The sequence below is a fragment of the Penicillium cinerascens genome, assembly GCF_028974065.1.
Source record: "Penicillium cinerascens strain IBT 15544 chromosome Unknown contig_24_segment0_segment0, whole genome shotgun sequence".
In the NCBI taxonomy this organism is placed as follows: Eukaryota; Fungi; Ascomycota; class Eurotiomycetes; order Eurotiales; family Aspergillaceae; genus Penicillium; species Penicillium cinerascens.
Genome location: NW_026695290.1, coordinates 1,977,437 through 1,994,016, shown reverse-complemented (window position 1 = coordinate 1,994,016; position 16,580 = coordinate 1,977,437). Strand labels below are relative to the sequence as shown.

General features: G+C 52.0%; 3 protein-coding genes across 3 annotated transcripts; 2 read left to right on the top strand and 1 right to left on the bottom strand.

Annotated features, from left to right (window-relative positions):
- Positions 1-1,458: 1,458 nt before the first annotated feature.
- Positions 1,459-4,695, bottom strand: N7498_003856 (G1/S-specific cyclin; the record flags this gene model as incomplete). Its single annotated transcript, XM_058450918.1, has 4 exons — positions 4,291-4,695; positions 3,521-3,652; positions 2,594-3,069; positions 1,459-2,532 (listed from the first exon to the last, which is right to left on the bottom strand). The coding sequence occupies exons 3-4, from the start codon at positions 2,801-2,803 to the stop codon at positions 1,459-1,461; spliced, it is 1,284 nt and encodes a 427-aa protein (XP_058310380.1). The 5' UTR covers positions 2,804-3,069; positions 3,521-3,652; positions 4,291-4,695.
- Positions 4,696-11,555: 6,860 nt separating this feature from the next.
- N7498_003855 (uncharacterized protein) lies at positions 11,556-11,825 on the top strand (the record flags this gene model as incomplete). The annotated part of the gene is made up of 1 exon (XM_058450917.1): positions 11,556-11,825. One exon carries the CDS (start codon positions 11,556-11,558, stop codon positions 11,823-11,825), a length of 270 nt encoding a protein of 89 aa, XP_058310379.1.
- Positions 11,826-12,953: 1,128 nt separating this feature from the next.
- Positions 12,954-15,898, top strand: ura7 (small subunit rRNA maturation protein UTP4; the record flags this gene model as incomplete). Its single annotated transcript, XM_058450916.1, has 3 exons — positions 12,954-14,010; positions 14,068-14,300; positions 14,363-15,898. 3 exons carry the CDS (start codon positions 12,954-12,956, stop codon positions 15,896-15,898), a joined length of 2,826 nt encoding a protein of 941 aa, XP_058310378.1.
- Between the last annotated feature and the right edge of the window lie 682 nt (positions 15,899-16,580).

Below are 16,580 nucleotides of genomic sequence, written 5' to 3'. Positions count from 1 at the left end.
GTCGTGTCGAGCTTGCGGCCAACCTCCCGTGTCCAATTTATGCGTATAGAGCCGGGCTGTCCTCGGTCTAGTGCATCCCGTGGGGTGTGCCTATGAGGAAGAGAGTTACCATGTACGGGAGCCCAATTCCAATGTTGGACGTGGCAACTAAGCAGGGGGCTATGTATATATTTGGTGAATTGCAAGGACCTCGGCATATTGGTAAACCGTTTGGCATATATATCAACCTGTCGAACCAGGGACCAAGACCACCTCCGAGGCTTCAACGATTGATTGGATTTATTTACAGCGACAAGTATGGATATTCCACGGTTAGAAGTTCACTCCAAGGTTTGGAATATAGGGGCCGCGCAACATGAACAATCGGAAAAACTATCTACAATTTCTCACCCGGGCGGGACGGTTTTAGACATGCAACCCTGGAGATCCCAAGACTTATTTGTGACATCTACAGGCTACAGTTGGAAAAGTTTCCACAGAATTGGATATCATTCGTGGGCCATGTGGCAGTCTCGAATCCACACAGAAATCAAAAAGCACCTTCCACCGCACTCGCACAGAAGCGGAGTGAACAGCGAAGGGCCATGTTCGGACTAGGTACACAAAGAAGGGGTGCAAAGGGGGTTGTTTCAATCTCAGGTCTCAGCCTTCGGTTCCCCAGGAGACCGCAATGTTATTTTTTGCAGGTTTTTGCTCTTTTTTTGCTTTTTTTGTGGCCTGTGACCTATCTGCCGCCCTCCCCGGACAGAGAGTTGAAGAAGGATGGCAAGATAGTACACTCCAATTCCTCGCAAGGATGAAGTGCAAGGCTAGACACATTAAAGGCTTTTTTTTTTCTTCGGGGAAAGGGCTGGGGTTGGGGTGCTGTGTGACAGGGGGTCGAGGCAGCGGTGCTGCTAATGATCGTAATGAGTGGGTTGGGTGATGCAAAGGCGCAGCGCCAGCGGGCGCGCAGCAAAGACAAGAAGTTATCGGAGGAAATATGTTTGTTTTTCCTCGACAGATGCGAAGTGAAAATGTGTGGTGTAGGGGGGAACAACACGATGCAATCAGGATGACAAAAATCAGAATGGCTCGCTCTTGCAATGCTATGTGGAAAATGAGAACAAAATGCAAATGATGACCCAAAAACGATCGGGGCACGAAGGAGAAGGGTATGCAATTTTTGGAACAAGAAGAGAAAAATGGGTAGTGTCGACTCCGGTTCTGCAGACCGGAGCCGATATGCAAAGCTTTCAAGGGATGATTGAAGATGGTCAAGTCGAGGGATGACACTGGGTCGACGGGGCGAAGAAGCGCATGGCGGATTAGAGTTGTATTAGGGGGTAGTGCCGAACCAACGCAAAAGCAGACGCTCCTTCTATGCGGTCGAGAAGAAAAGAAAAGGCGCACCAAGAATATGTGCAAGACGCCGAAACACTTTTGGGCTAATGCTGCTTCTTCTGCTGTCCTTTTCCTTTAAATCCCACCGACATACGTCGGGTCCACTGCCATCTGAGGCTGCGGGAACTGCTGTAGTTGCTGCTGCTGCATATACATGGCCTCCTGCTGGTAGGTATCGGTGGCCATGTATTGCATCTCGGCATCAGGAGTTGGTGATGGAGAGCAGCCGGGCACAGTGGGGACACCTCGGCTCAGGTCATGGTTATTCATTTGGGCCTGAGCAAACCCTACGTTCTCTGGTGTGATAGGCGGGGTGAGGTATCCGTGTGGAACGGCAATCAACTGCGAAGACTTCTGAGGGGTGGCAAGGCCCATCTCCCCGTTGTACGGCTTGGACTCCACTGGAGTCTCGACCGGCGGGGTGCAACGGGCATAGTTAGCCAATGAAGCCTGGCGGCTGAGGAAGTGCTCCAGGACCTTGGAGACCCGCGAGTAGTGAGCCGAGGCATACTTTCGGGCAACGACAGTAGAGGGCTGGTGAAGCTGCTGGGACAAGCCAACAAGAGTCATCGAGTCATACTGGGCGGCCCAGTCGCTGTGACGAGGCTGGGGTCGGTTGAGGATGCAGCGCGACAGAGCCAATGCAGCTCGAGCGAGCTCAGACGAAGGCTTAGAGACAAAGTCACGGTGGAATAGAGCAATCTCCAGAATGTACAGAGCCATGTGCTCCACCTCAGGGTCGTAGACCTCGTCAAGAACCGCAATCTGCAGAAAACTGTCCACAGTCGGGTGGCCAATGGTCCAGCCAAGGGTCTGAAGAACGTGCCACTCCATTTGGATGAACATGTCGTCATCGTAGAGGGAGCAGCACATCGACTTCAGTTCCTTGACAGTGGGAACACGATCCTTCTTGTCATTGTACTTCGCAGCGATGAGGATAGCTGCACAGCCAACCAACTGATAGTGACGCTTGTAGACCACACGCTTGGAGCAGTAACGATCCAAGAGGTTGATGGCCAGGAACAATGTCGACGGCAGGAGTTGGAATGCAGTGTGGGCCTCGATCAGGAAGTCAAGGAGGTACGGACGCATGAACCACTGAATCTCGGTTTGGATATCGATCGACTCAACGTCCGGGAGCGTTTGGCCCTAATGGTAGTGATAGTCAGCATAATGTATATAGGTCCAGTCAAGACCGGCGACGACTTACATCCATCTCCAGCATGTGGCTCAGGACATCATCCCGAAGCTCTTCGCTGGTGAGTCTAGACAGTTGATCCGCGATAGCATATTGCCGCTCACGAGCAACGAGTTTCTCGTGCTCCTGTTTGGCCTGCTTCTCGGGACGAAGACGATAGTCATCCTCCACGAAGAATGTCTCACAAGGCTGGAAGCCAGATCGAGGACGAAGGTAATCCATGATTGCGGAAGGTTCTTGAGTGTTGACCGTGAATGAGGGGCGAGAGTTGATTAGCTTTGCTGAATACCGAATGAAGGGACCTGAAGAGCGGGGGCTGATCAGGTAACGACGGAATTAAGAGAATGACAGTCGTCGTAAATTAGTTGGTGAAATGAATGACTGGAGTTGTAGTTGGTAACGATTAAGGAGTGGACACCAGCGTCGAGACAAAAGTCTTGCTGGGAAGAGAGCCGGAATGCCGGGAGGAAGTCTTCAAAAAGTGAAAGCTGTAGGTAGGAATTGACGTATTAGTGGACCGGTGCCGAGATTAGGAATTAGAATTAAGAGAAAAGCGTGAAGTATGACAAGTGAGTGAGGTGAGGTGAAGGAAGAAAAGACGAGATGGAAGAGCATTTGATATCAAGTGCCGGCGGAGAAGGGTGGTCAACTCCTTCGGAGAATACTAACCCAGTAGAAAGCCTTCGGGCAGAGGGCACAATGCAACCCTTACCGTACCGGCGATGGCATCTAGGCTAGGCAAGAACGCAGGAATGGATCCGGTGAATTAAGATTCTGGTGGATGCCAGTCCAGGAGATGAAGCACGAGTGAACGTCTTCACCCCTAGGGCCGGGTGTACTAGCGGAATGTGGAGTGCAGGACACAGGACGACCCTATGTAGGGGGGAGGGACCAGATCGTCAGGGGAGGGGACGGGCAACAGGAATGATCATGACATACACTCCACGAGTTAACGTGTTCTGAATGAACCTCCAAGCGGATTGAAAGGGAGACTGTGAGAAGGGTCGTTCAACGACTCTCAGATGTCATCCAGAAGGAACGGGACGACGGTCAAAAAGTCTTGGAAAAAACCTGAATTGAGAGGGAAAAGTCAGTCAGTCATTCCCACTCAGAGTGACAGTCAATGGCATGTGTTGCCCTGGCGTTGATCATCGAACCCCCTCGGCATGTCCAACCCCCAGTAGAGGACTTCATGACCCCTTAATTCGACCCATTCAACCCATTCAATCCCAGGTTTAAGAGAGGACGACAGTTGAGACTGATAAACAAGCCAAGCCCTAGGAGAACATGGCATTGGGACGCTGGAAAGTGCATTCCGCAGCGTTTTCCACTCGAATATCATTTTCCCTTGTCCCCTGCCACTGTCCACCCAGGACCTTCAACTTGTGCCGTGAACTCCGCAACTACCGGAGCTCAATATGCATTCTCGGCGTTGATAACATGGGATGAATAGCACCTCGGCGTCTTGGGTCTGGAGTATTCGGATATTGGGCAAACGGAGGCCAGCTTGAACTGGTGGTCTCCGGAATCGACCCTTTTTTCCCTCTCAGCCCACAAAACTGCCTACGGCAATATCGACGTCTCCAATCCATCCTCCTCTATACCTCCCGTCGAGGGTATACGGGTATCGATGACAGCCGAGGGATTTCAAGATTTCGGGCCTGGACAACCCAACCACACTGCACACCCCCAAAATTTTCACCACTTACCAAACTATCAGGCTCGAAATCAATCAAAAGACGAAAACGGAGAGTTTTCGTATCATTCGAAGAGAATCCGAGATGATGTCCTCACACTGTCGCTCGTCTAGCCGGCAGGAGCTGGATCAGGGAGGGATTCGTCGTGGGGTCCGGGGATCGGGAAGGCACCGGCGGACAGGGACGAAGGGTTCGCCGTTTGAGCTAACAAACGTCGAGTTGAGGAGGATCGTCAAGTTCGAGGAGGGGGATTCGACTCGACCGGAGGGAGGGCTGAAGGAAGTGATTCTCTCAGCCGGACTCTCCGTGCTCTCCACTAATTGGCAAGGGGAAGAGAAAAGGGAAGAAGAAAGAGTATAGAAGAAGAGAAGGGAGGGAGGAGGGAGTACAAGGAGGAGGAATTTGGATTCTCTCTCCAGGCGGGTGTGGGAAAGAAAAGAAGAAGAGAGAGCTGAGACAAAAGACACGGAGATACCAGCAGCTTAGCTGTGTGGTACCGTCATAACGAGGTTTCCGGGTGGAGGCTGAATGTATCGAGGTATTACGCCGACGTATTGATGGTAAGGGAGGCGGGGGTTTAATTTTGACCTGTCCCTGGCCCTGCAAGGACGAGCTGCACCACTGACGGGTTTGAAACCCTCAATCTACGAGTTCCGCCGCGGTTTCGCATATGTATCCCATCCGTCAAGGGCTACGGGTGGTGGTGTGTGAAGCTGTCGCCTTGTGCCCTCAGGGCTAAACTCCACGTATTGAACCACGGTTTACGCCGGCCTCCACTCTCGACCTCACCAGGGCGGAGCAGAACCGGGATTGGTGTCGTACTTCACAGGTAAGACCGGGAATAAAAATAACGATTTGCATATCAAGGTTCCAGCTCGTTGGAAATTGGTGTGTTTCTCTTTCCAGTTTTCCACCCTGCTGGTGCGGTTCAGGAGTGACGGCCTGTGCCCGGAGTGGCCCTTGCTCGCGTGGCAAACGGGCCCATTACACGCTCCCTTTACTTCCTGAGGTTGGCGATGTATCAACGAGGGCAGGAATAAAGACAAAGCGATTCAATAACCGGAGACTGTTCTTATCACCGGCAATGCCACGACGGCCAGCAATTAGAGTTGCCAGTGTCGCGTTGTCAACCATTGGGTTTTGCGTATCTGAGTACAGTATCTGGGTCTGCCGCGACCCAGTCATTTTGCTCCGCATACACTTCGTGCCGAAGCACAGTATTCTGCCAGCCCGACTGGCTCACGATTTCTCGAAAATCACCCAATTTTGATATCCGTCCATATTTCACGTCTCTATTCGCCATGTCCTTGTTTTCGACTGTGATTTACCCATCCGTCGTAAACCCAGCAAGGCATTTTACTTTGCACCTCTCCAGCATATACTTTATTAGTTCCTAGAGTGGTGGTAGATACCCGTCTCGTTGAAACGGTACAAGGGGGCCCTACGATCGACTCGCATGCAAATCGACTCCCGTTGGCTCGTCATAGATGGCCCCCTGGGCTGCTAGCGCTGTACTGGGCCTGAATGGTTCACCCGTCCAGCCCTCTTGGCCCCTCCGATACGCCCGCGTTCCAGGGCCTTCTGCCGCCTATGTTGCCTGACTGGCCAGGATGGCCCTGGACTGCCTTCCCCTTTCCCCAGCCATTCGTGTCCTTCAGCTGGTGGATACTCTCTGTGGCTTCCCTGGACCCGAGCCTCCTCGGTCTAGCAGGGATCTCATCTCGCCTGCGTTTCCATGTGGGGGACGATTCGGTCGCAAAAGCAAGTTCTCTCTCGGGCTCGGAGCAGCCAGTGGCTCCTCGTTCCCCGATTCTTTTCCATGGTACTCGACTCGATTGAATTTACTTTGTTCGCGTTCCTCCGCGTCACCGATCGATTTACGCGGACTCAGCTCATCCCGTCCTCTCGAATTGCGCGTTATCCTCGGTTTGGTCGCACACGCGACGATTCCTACGTGAGACTACCCCCCCTCCGTCTTGGCAGCCTGTGAGACCCGACGGATGCACTACTTTGTCCCCGTCCTCGCATCCCCAGATAAGGTTTGCAATAAAGAGATGTCTGGATCGACTCCCCCTTTTCCCATTTCCAGAAGGTCATCAAATGCACGGCTGCACTCCACAGGCATACAGGCACACAAGGGGACATGCGACGTCTTGCTCACCTCAGTCAAAACCCAGCCAATAGATCACGATTGCGATGGCTAATGCTGCGACTCGGAGCTTTACATGAGGTCCCCTTGCTTGAACCCTTAACGGACGCTCTGTAAGGTCAAAGGGTGTTAAACTCTAGCTACTCATCCATCTCCGGGGACTCCACAGTCGATGGACGTTTATGCGACTCGGCCGTTTTTGCAATGAAGACGTGAGATCATTCCGACAGGCACGATTAATCAACCGCGGGACTGGATCGACGGCGCAATATGCTCCGCTCCGTACTGTAACGGACCATGCAGCTCGCTTCCTAAACTCGCCCGGGTATGCGGACCAGAAGGTGATTGCGCAGAATGGAGACATTTATTTCCATTTCCCTTAACTAGAACATTGCAGATCTCGAACTGTCTCCACTCGTCAAATGCCTCGTGGGTGATTGAAAAAGGGGGAAAGGCGAGCGTGTTGCTTATCTCTACCGTAACCTCAGGCTGTACAACCTGACCACGTAAGGGACATTCAGGTGGTGATAGTGATGGACATGGTTAGAATGCAGAGGTAGATCGCAAATATAACCCACGGCCCATTGCAGGAGCCGGCGCCTCTGACAGTGTTCAATGGTCGAGATTTGTCTCCTAAGCATGCCAGGGACTTTCATAACGATCCTCATACCCCCATGGGCAACCTTGTCGTTTCTGTCCTGTTGCATGTCCAATAGTCGGAATACCTCAGCCCTTGGAATGTATCATTTCGCAAAGTTCGGCATATTCGCCTTCAAACACGGTCTAGCATAAGTCTTTCCTCCAGGAATCTGGCTCCATGCAGTGTCTGGCGGGTCAAGTTTTAACAATCTAGCGGACGGGCTTGGAGCATCAAGGGGCTATGTGTTTCGGCTGCAAAGCATGAAGTGTTTCTTATTCCACGTTGGACGAGAACCCCATACCTAATACATATGAAATCGGACTTTTGACAAAAAGGCTTCGTGCCCGAGGAAACAGGACCTTTTAATCCACTTATGCAGCATCAAAAACCCCGTATGTACTCTTAATTAAGATGCATAGCGCAACACTTCCCCTATCCAGCCAAGGCACAAATTAGTTCTTTGAACCGAGAACTAAACTAGCCAAGCCAATCTAACACCATACAAGCCGTCGATCCCCGAGACCATTGGACGTGGCGGCGTTATTGCAAAGAGGCCCAAGTTCAAACCAAAAAAAAAAGGGGGTGGATTGGGGGCCGAGAAAAGCACCAGAACACGTACTTGTGCTTTGTCCCCATGGACTTCGGAGCGATAGCACGGCTGTACCCATGGCGACCTGGATGGCTTGGGAATAGGCTGACACACGTCGGACGCGCCCATCCAGTCTAGGAAGGGCCTTCAGTTTAAGGGGCGGACATATCGCGGCGATCGACCTGGCTCGGTCGCGTTCACTCTACTTCAAAGTGCGCTTTCTACCCGATTCTCGCCCAATCCTCACGTAACTTAGGTTTCAACTGCCGACAGTATCACGCCAGGAGGTCGGTCCAAGTCGCGAGCATGCTCCTGGGCGGTTTTGAAGTTTCGGTCTGGAAGCTACTTTGGCTCGGGTTATTTTTCCCGGTGCCTTGACATACGAATTACGTTAGATTGCGACTATGTGCTTAATGTTACCTTTCGCATAAGTGCCTGATTCTTTAGCTCGGGAACTTTTGGTCCTTTTGTGGTTTCTGTGTTTTTTTTTTTTTTGGAATCTGCGAAAGGAAAAGGCTCATCCTCCGTAGACAACTGCCGAGCATGGGATGAAGTATGTGCACAGTACAAGGCCCAAAAAAGGCAGGTCAATGATGAGTCCTTGCTAGGGAATACCTTAATCTCCGAGCAAGACATGTCATTCGACGAAACCCCTCTCTGTTTCTTTGGTTCCTGCAAGATCCCAACCCCAGGGTAGAGACATGGTATAGATATGTTCGCCCTTGCGCACTAGCGGGTCAGAAACACCAGAAGTGATCATTCCACTGGTTTCTACCACACCGTCTGTTTGCCCCGAAGCGCGTTCCTGCAGATCATGTTATTCCCACCGCAAGGGAGACAGTCTCCCGTAGTTTATTACTAACCGAGTGAGAAGTAGCAATGCAGCCGCCACCGCTCGAGTCTGGGCCTCGGACTCTTGCGTCGATCTCGTGATCTACAGTGCCCGAGCACTGTTTGCTGTGCAGGCCTAATCCCTGCCTTGAATGAGTCGCATCTCACATTGTGATTTTCTTTCGTTGAAATATATGTGGCCTCGATTGGTAGTTATCCAGGCCACCCCGAGATAGATCCTCACTTGGGTATCTTTCCATTGAATCTTATCCCCTTCTTCTTTCAGTTCTGTTTCCATACGCAGTATAGTACATCGAATGTGCCGAATTATCCCGTTTACAAGTATGGTTCGTCTGCGAGACTCGCAGTGGGATATACATACTGTACAGTACACATCTATACCACAGCCCACTTTGAAGGCGACAGCAAGAAAAAAAACGCATTGAAATGGAGCAGAGATCCGTTTTGGCCTCGAGAAAAATAATACGTCCTACTGTCGAAGTCCTTTCTGTCTTTAACATGTTGGAGCGACCCAACCATGGAAAGCCTCCGATCCATCCGAGTACATAACCAAAACTCCACACCGGGAATACTGGTTGTCCAGCAGGGCCGGACCGGCATCTAATAACCATGGTAGCGCGCGCCAGTATGGAATAATCGTGACCGTTTTTCACCTGGACCGTACAGTGGGCATGGCAACTCATCCAAAAAAGCTATTTTGTGGTCGCCCCGCCCCCGTTGACAGGTTTCCGATCCACTACTGTTTTGACGTGACAGAGGAGTGGCGATGGTCGGATGCAGCGGATACCGTACACACAAACGGCCGGTACTGAAAAAGGAAAACTTGAGGCTTTCCAGAGCTTTCCATACTAACCGCAAAAAGGAGCTGAGCTCTTCGTCGACGACTCTTGATCTGTGCTTATAGACTAGTCTCTGGATCCGTTCACAGATTGTTAGATAACAAACCATCGAAATACGACATGCCTGCCACGTTGGAATATCACTAAAATAGTTCGACATTTTTACATCCAGTCACTTTATGTGTCTAAGCTATGAGGTTCACCGTCTTCTGGACTCGTACGTATCGAAGAAAAATGAATGGTCTTGACCGGTGAAAATTTTTCTGTTTGGTGCCCCTCTGCGGAGAGGTGTATATTTCCGGGAATCTTTTTTCTGCAGTAGTAGTGGGAACAACTCCACCATGTCAGAAGTTTCCTCTCTTGTAGTTCCTTAAGCTGGAGGAGGGTCTTGGGTCGTGGACTAGCTGCGTCAAGCTTGCGTCACGTTTCATCTCGGTCCATGTCCAAACTTGCCTCCGAAACAGCGTAGATCCCATGTTCGCCTCCAACTCATATTTATGTAATTCAACTCCCGACCGCTGCTTAGACTAAATTATCTTGAGATCGAGGAAAGAAAGTAGTTCAACGTCAAGCATGTAGCTGGCAAAAATCTTCGCGTGTGCCCCCACAACGAATAAGAGTGGTGCTAATTAGCAACGCGAAGCCAATGATCAAGGCAATATGCCCCTTTTGGGTATAGCGATCCCACTCGGGCGAGGCATGTGGAGGCTCAACCATGGCTTTGGTTTGTAATTCGTTCCCCTTTTCCCCGCTCCTTTTCTTTCCTGCGTTTGGCTTGCTGAAGAGTATTTGGGGCCTCATTCTTCACTGCACTCCCATTGATCATTCGGGAGGCAAATATAGCAATCAAGTCTTACCAGTGTCTTACCATTTACTCCTGCTTCCAGGCAAGACCTGTCCGATTCCAAGCGAAAGGTAATCGGGGCAGTAAGACTATTCAGTACGGCACTAGACTGAACAGAGTTAAGAATACAAAACAGAGTGGAGAATACCCGTCGCGTAAAGAACAGAGTCTCCACTTCGGAGCTTTCTGTATATTTACGGATTACCTAACTCTACGGTGCTCGGCTCAAAAGGGATAAATGGCTGTGTGGCCAGAAATGCGGAGTGGAATCATAGAGACTTCAAGCCCATGAAACCATTGGAACTCTCACGAGCTCACCAGCACCTCTCTGCAGGTGCAAGGATACAATGAATCTTAGGGCGCCCGATACCGCGGTCTGGGCATAAAAGTGGTGCCGTCATCGCCGGGCTCGCGTCCCACACTTCGGGTTGGTCTTGCGCGTTCGCTTGTTTGACTGTGGCTGACATGGAGAAGATTCAACGAAGTGGATTTTATTGCACAATATAACCTCGCAATGGGTACTAAGCTTTCCAAAAGATTGAAACCGAGGATCGTGAGAATCACATCCTCGGGCGACAACCACATAGATCAGCAGCTCGGCCACCGTCCGTATACGGTTTTAGGGACATGAATTTGATTTCCAGACTTGGCGCGAATCCCTGTCGAACCTTTTACGCGTGCTGATTCGGCCATTGTTTGAGATTGACAATGCGTTTAAATTGCTGATCCGGAATCTCGTTCCCTTCGTCGACACTGATGAACTTAACCGAGCCTTGGGTTCGGACGGGGATGTCCTAGTCTATCAGCCCCCCGTCGCTGTATTTCCGGCCAGAGGGCTATCCCGACGGGGCGGAAGGCCTTAGCTGGGATTGATAGTCGGTTTCTAGGTTCGCTAAAGTGCGTCCGAGCTGCTGCTAGTTCCTAGTTCCTGGCCTGAAAAGCACGCATCATAACTAATTGGGGCATGCTTTGACGGTGCAATCGATATGCCGTGAAGCCCGGAGTCTAGTCATGGCTGGCCCTAGGAGCTGATCGGTTTCAAGACGGGATCCGAACGCTGGAAGCGGGGTATCGGGGGCCGGATCTCGCGAGATCGTGCCATTAACACCACCCCCAGTGGATCTTTCAATTTAACACAGATCAAGGCAGTGTACGAGGGCAAACCTGGAACCTTGTGAATTGAGTTCAACCCGGATTACTATTCGGATTGAGATAGAGCCGGGAAACACCGCGATCCCAAAATGGCAGGATCCTAGTGCTTATCTCGCTCGACTGTCGGTGCGCCTGAGCCCTCGTCCGTTAGCACGAACCTACCGACTAACAATCATGTCCCAGCGAATCTTTAGCCGGGCCATCGCATCGAAATGCCTGCAATCACACCATGGAAAGCTTCCATGGATGCTAACGGCAGCAACGGCCACTTGGGTGGACAAGAGCATCTGAGCTCGTTTTTCCCCTCGCGCACTGCCGTGATACCACCCAATCAAACTGGCACAGAACCCACCCGCCGTCAGCCACTGCCTACTCTCATCCTACCTTCTGGCAGTGTCGATCGGATGCCAGCTGCACCGCCAAGGACAATCTGCCCTATCAGAGTGCCCCAGTGCGACGATGTTCTGGAACCTGATACATAAGAAATGCATGATTCAGGATAGATCAGCCACACCATGTCAAAGTCGAATGGGGCTGTTTCTGACGTGGCACGCCTAATGAAGGCAGGCAGAACTTGCATGCAGTGCGAAGCAACACTAATATGGAATCTTCAAGCCGGTCCTCTTCGCATCGGGGATTGGCCGAACGCCACGCGCTCATGAGCCATCAATAACTCTTTCAGCTGGGCATGTCTTTGCATTACCTGACGTCGCTAGCAGATTCCTTGCTTCTGGCATACCTTGTCTATCCACACTACCTTTCAGCTTACGACGGAGCGACTAGCGATATCCGAATGGGGGTTGTTACCCAACTGTCCGGGGTCGAGACGCATAGATATCCAGTAGTGCTGCCGCATCCCCTAATCGCCATTAAAGCATGAACGGCCTAGTACTTCTGATCAGCAACCGCTGACTGGTCTATATATGGAATGCCTGATAAGAAAACAGACCGCTCCTTGCCAATTGATTGATTTGATATTCTGCATTGGCAACTCCGGGCGGCTGGAGATTCAAAATATACCGCTTCGTCACGGCGTACGCTGTGTTTTTGAAAACGTAAACCTGAACCTTGCTCGAGCAGTCATGACGGTTCCTGTGTTTAACTAACTGCGGTCGTAACTTATTTGCTTGGTCATATTTCAAATGACATTTGTTACTTGGTTCATCCAGCCCGGCGGCACTTTCCGGGGAGATAATCTGCAATATCATGAAATCTTTTCACTTCACCATCTTTCATTCCAGACTTTGAACCGTCCCTATTCCCATGAAACTTTATCCCGGCGCGACAATGGCATTGTCAATGACGGCTTCAATTTCTATGCCTGAAAAACGAGGCATAAACACGTGACCCTACACCTTCCGCCAAGATATTCCGGCCCGCTAAAATTTATCTAAAGAAAAAAAGTGACCGCGCAGCAGACGGACAGCTTCGACACCGCACGACAATACCATTCCGAGTCTACGAGATGAGCATCTAAGGGCTGGCGTCGCAGCCCGTTGTGGAATTGATCTGAATTGATAATCCAGCGCCACAATTTTCGTTCTTTCGCACCCATACATTATATTCGATCTGCAAGAGCGTTTCGGCTTCAAGAAGCCCTCACATTAGCCATGGATATCCACCGTTGTCGATTTGTGTCTTACAACCCCCAGGCGATCAACTCGCTCGCCTTTTCGCATCCACCATCCGCTGATCTTGCTGGACGTGGCGTGCCTACCCTCCGACTTGCGATCGGTCGTGCGAACGGCGATATCGAAATATGGAACCCTCTGCGCGGGGCTTGGTTCCAGGAGACGGTGCTGCGCGGAGGAAAGGATCGCAGTATCGAGGGTCTTACCTGGACCCTCGACCCCTCCGAGGAGGGACCTGACGGCTCCAAGCTGCCGGGCAAGCTGCGCCTGTTCAGCATTGGCTACTCGACGGCTGTCACTGAGTGGGATATCGAGCAGGGACGTCCTCTGCGTCACTCCAGCGGAAACTACGGGGAGATCTGGTGTCTCGCGGCCCAGCCGCGCTGGCAGCCAACGAAGAGGGGCAAGGATGGAAAATTCCTTCCTCCCGCCGAGGGCGAGTTCACCGGACAGCACCTCGTCGCTGGATGTGCAGATGGATCCATCGTGGTCCTCTCCACTGCGGACGACGATGTTAAGTTCCTCCGTCTGATGCGCCCCTCCACTAAGAGAGCTCGCGTGCTCAGCGTTACCTTCCAGAACCGCCACACCATCGTCGCCGGCTATGCTGATAGTTCCATTCGTCTGTTTGATATCCGCAATGGCCAGCAACTGCGCACAATCTCACTTGGAAAGGGTCCGTCGGGCGGTCCGAAGGAATTGTTGGTCTGGGCAGTCAAGTGTCTGCCCGATGGTACAATTGTCTCTGGAGACTCCGCTGGTGAAATCCGCTTCTGGGATGCCAAGAACTACTCCCTCATCCAGCGGATACAGAGTCATCTGGCAGACGTTCTTGACGTCGCCGTAACCGCGAACGGAGACACTGTGATCAGCGGAGGTGCAGACCAAAGAACAGTCGTTTACCGCAAGAAGGAGGGCGAGAAGGGAGATAAAAAGTCTCGGTGGGCAGAGGTTATGCATCGTCGATACCACTCTCACGATGTTAAGACCTTCGCTGTCTACGAGACAAAGGATATCAGCATTGCTGTTTCTGGAGGTATGTATCTGTTCCTATCGGATCCCAGTTCATGGTTGCTCATTCATTCTTTTACAGGCCCCGATGCCACCCCCGTTGTCTTGCCGCTGCGTGAATTCGGAAAAGAGCACCACCGAAAACTGTCTAGCCTGCCTCAGATCCCTCAATTGACGTCTGCACCCTCGTCTCGACTGGTCATGAGTTTCTGGGATAGAGAAGTCAGCCTGTGGCGTGTGTCTCGAGGCCCGGTTTCTCTTCATGAGAACATTGACGGCCAGCGACACAGACTTGTTGCAAAGGTTATGATACAGGTAAGCGAAGCATTTTATGCAGCAGCGTAGCAAAAATTTACTGACGTTTGTGTTCTACTTAGGGCGAAGAGAACATCACATCAGCTATACTGTCCTCGGATGGCAAGATTCTTGCTATCGCAACCGTTTCCGACGTTAAGATGTTTACTGTGCGTCGTCGCAAGGGTGACGAGAAGGGCGCTCTGCGCATTCAAAAGATCGATGTTCCCAAGGCTCTTTCTGAAGAAGGTGCACGTATCGTGGTCGTTTCCCCCGACAGCCGATGGCTCTGTGTTGTCCGACCCAACAGCGATCTCTACGTCGCCAGAATTCAGCCGGCTTCCACGGCCACCGGGAAGCCTCAAATTTTGCCGCAGCTCGCCAACATCAAGCGTGCCTCGCGGCATGTACGACACGAGAAGGCCTCGCATGGTACTCTGGGTGATTATGAGAGAACGGTACGCTCCGTCGTCTTTTCTGATGACAGCAAGATTCTGGCTGCCGGTGATCTGTCTGGCTGCGTGGATACCTGGGTGCTGAGTGCTGCGACCGGCCCTGCCACAAACGGCCACTCTAAGACCAACGGTGCCGCTGATTCCGATGCCGAATCATCTGATGACGAAGACGAGGAGGTTGCGATTGAAGGTGAACGCTGGCATCTCGGTGCCAATGAATCTCCTATTCCCCGGATGAAGTCCGGCATCACCTTGTTGTCCTTCCGCCCTCACAAGTCCTCTTTGAAGGCACTGCCCAATGGCGACAACCACACAGAGTCTACCGAGGACCGATTGATGGTCCTCACGAGCGAGCATCAGCTCATCGAATTCGAAGCTCGTAGCGGCAAACTCTCCGACTGGTCAAGACGTAACCCCAAGGCATATCTCCCTGCGGAGTTCCGCGGAGTGAAGGACCGCGCCATGGGCTGCATGTGGGATCTTGTTGATGGCCGGGAGCGTCTCTGGCTGTACGGAGCTTCTTGGTTGTGGATGTTTGATCTCTTGCAAGACTTCCCATCCCCCGAGGAAGCAGAAGCCGAGGACAAGTCCGCCGGCCAGCTCGTCAAGGCATCCAAGCGCAAGCGCGACCCATCCGAGGATGACGAGAATGACCGTAAGAAGGCCAACAGCGGCGCCGGTGATCGGATCCCCCGGTCTCAGATGGACATTCACCTTGGCACGAAGGTCCGCAAGATCGTTGGAAGCGATGAATCACAGGGCGAGTGGGTTTCTCTCGACCAGGACCGCCCTCGGGTACCTGGTGAGGATGATGAAGCTTACGAGTATGACGAGGCTTTCGCAGCCACCAACGAGACCAACTTGGCCCGTCTCCGACGTGAAGGTGGAGCTGCGATCGAGATTGGAACGCCGCAAAAGGGATCCAAGGGCAAGCCAGTCAACGGAGATACCCTGAAGAAGCAGCTAGCCAACGGCACGTCAGCTCAGCCTGCACGCCGCTGGTGGCACACCTACAAGTACCGTGACATCCTTGGCATCGTCCCCCTCGCCCCGGGTGAGGATTCCGAGGAGCAGACCCTGAGTGGCAACCTGGAGGTGGCGGTGGTGGAGCGACCGATGTGGGATGTTGAACTCCCTGGCCGATATGTGAGGGATTATGAGTGAGACACTGGTTTAGGCAGCCTGCCTATAGGGAAGTTGAGCAGTGCCACGTCTAGACCGTGTAATATGGTCATCATGCAGGAGGGCATTTACTGGCGCATTGTACAGGGATCTTTTGTGAATTTACCAAAATAGATATATCGCACGCAACGCCCTAGTGTATTCCTTGTTTCACTCGTCATGTCGTAGAGTTGAGCATCGTCGACTGTAAACCTTGCAACTTGTAAACAGCAGCTGATCGCGCCCGGTGCGGGGCAGCGCCTCAGGGCCCACGAGCCTTGACTTTCTTGATTCAAATCTCTCCGACTACTCCGTCTTTGACTATTTCCCCAATATTTCCCTTGATCCAGCTTCACCTTTCTAGCCTCACCAAGGAAGAGGCTCTTCGGTGTGCTCGTTCCGCAAATCCCGACACTGCCACCTTATCGTGCGGAGAGACCTTATCGTCAGTGATCCGTCAGCTCCCCGTACTTCACGACGTACCTGCTCCTCTCAGGCTTCCTTGACGTCTTAAATACCCTTGTCAGAGCTGGCTCGACAAATACCACTGCTAAAAATAAACTGAGACGAGACAAAGTGAAAAGCAGGGCCATTATTCCAGCCGTCCAGGGCGGGGCACTCCTTATTGAGGACCGCAGGTCGGGCACTTCCCTGAATCACGCTCCAGCTTCATCTCCTGCCAGAG